At 67.5% G+C, this 575-nt stretch overlaps 1 protein-coding gene across 1 annotated transcript in view; it reads left to right on the forward strand.

Moving 5' to 3' along the window:
• SLC22A12 (solute carrier family 22 (organic anion/urate transporter), member 12) overlaps positions 1 to 575 on the forward strand; it is an 11,555-nt gene that overhangs the window by 3,970 nt on the left and 7,010 nt on the right. The window contains 2 exon segments of the mRNA XM_010838097.1: positions 201 to 324; positions 496 to 574. Of these exon segments, the coding sequence (XP_010836399.1) occupies positions 201 to 324; positions 496 to 574 (203 nt within the window).

Here is a 575-nt window from a genome sequence, read left to right on the forward strand (position 1 = left end):
GAGGCAGAAAGGACCTGGCCCCCGCAGCCAGCGCCCTTTGCTGCTTGCCAACCCCCCTGCCCCCCGACTTCAGCCACCCTGAGCCTGGGGCAGCCAGTGAGGCCACTCCTTTGGCAGAAGGGGCAGAGAGGCTCGTGCAGGCCAGGCCCTGGGGGGCACAGACAGAGACCTCCTGCTCTCCTCCCTCTCCCCAACCCCAGGTGGCTGGCAGAGTCGGCACGATGGCTCCTTATTACGGGCAGGCTGGAGCGGGGCCTGCGGGAGCTACAGAAGGTGGCCACCATCAGCGGGAAGAGGGCAGTGGGGGACGCGATGACCGTCGAGGTGAGGCGAGGCTGGGCCTTCCCCCAGGGCTCAACCCTCAGACCCTCTCCTGTCCCTGAACAGGGTCCCTGGCAGACGGACGGAGGGCCCCAGGCCCCCAGGATGGGGGTCGTAGGGAGGAGGGCCAGGCCATTGACCGCATGCTGACAACCCTCCCCACCCTCCATCCAGGTCTTGCGCTCAGCCAAGCAGGAAGAGCTGAGTGTGAGCCAGACTCCTGGCAGCCTGGTCACTCTGCTCCACACTCCTGG

This window comes from Bison bison, unplaced genomic scaffold, assembly GCF_000754665.1.
Source record: "Bison bison bison isolate TAMUID 2011002044 unplaced genomic scaffold, Bison_UMD1.0 scf7180017864089, whole genome shotgun sequence".
NCBI lineage: Eukaryota > Metazoa > Chordata > Mammalia > Artiodactyla > Bovidae > Bison > Bison bison.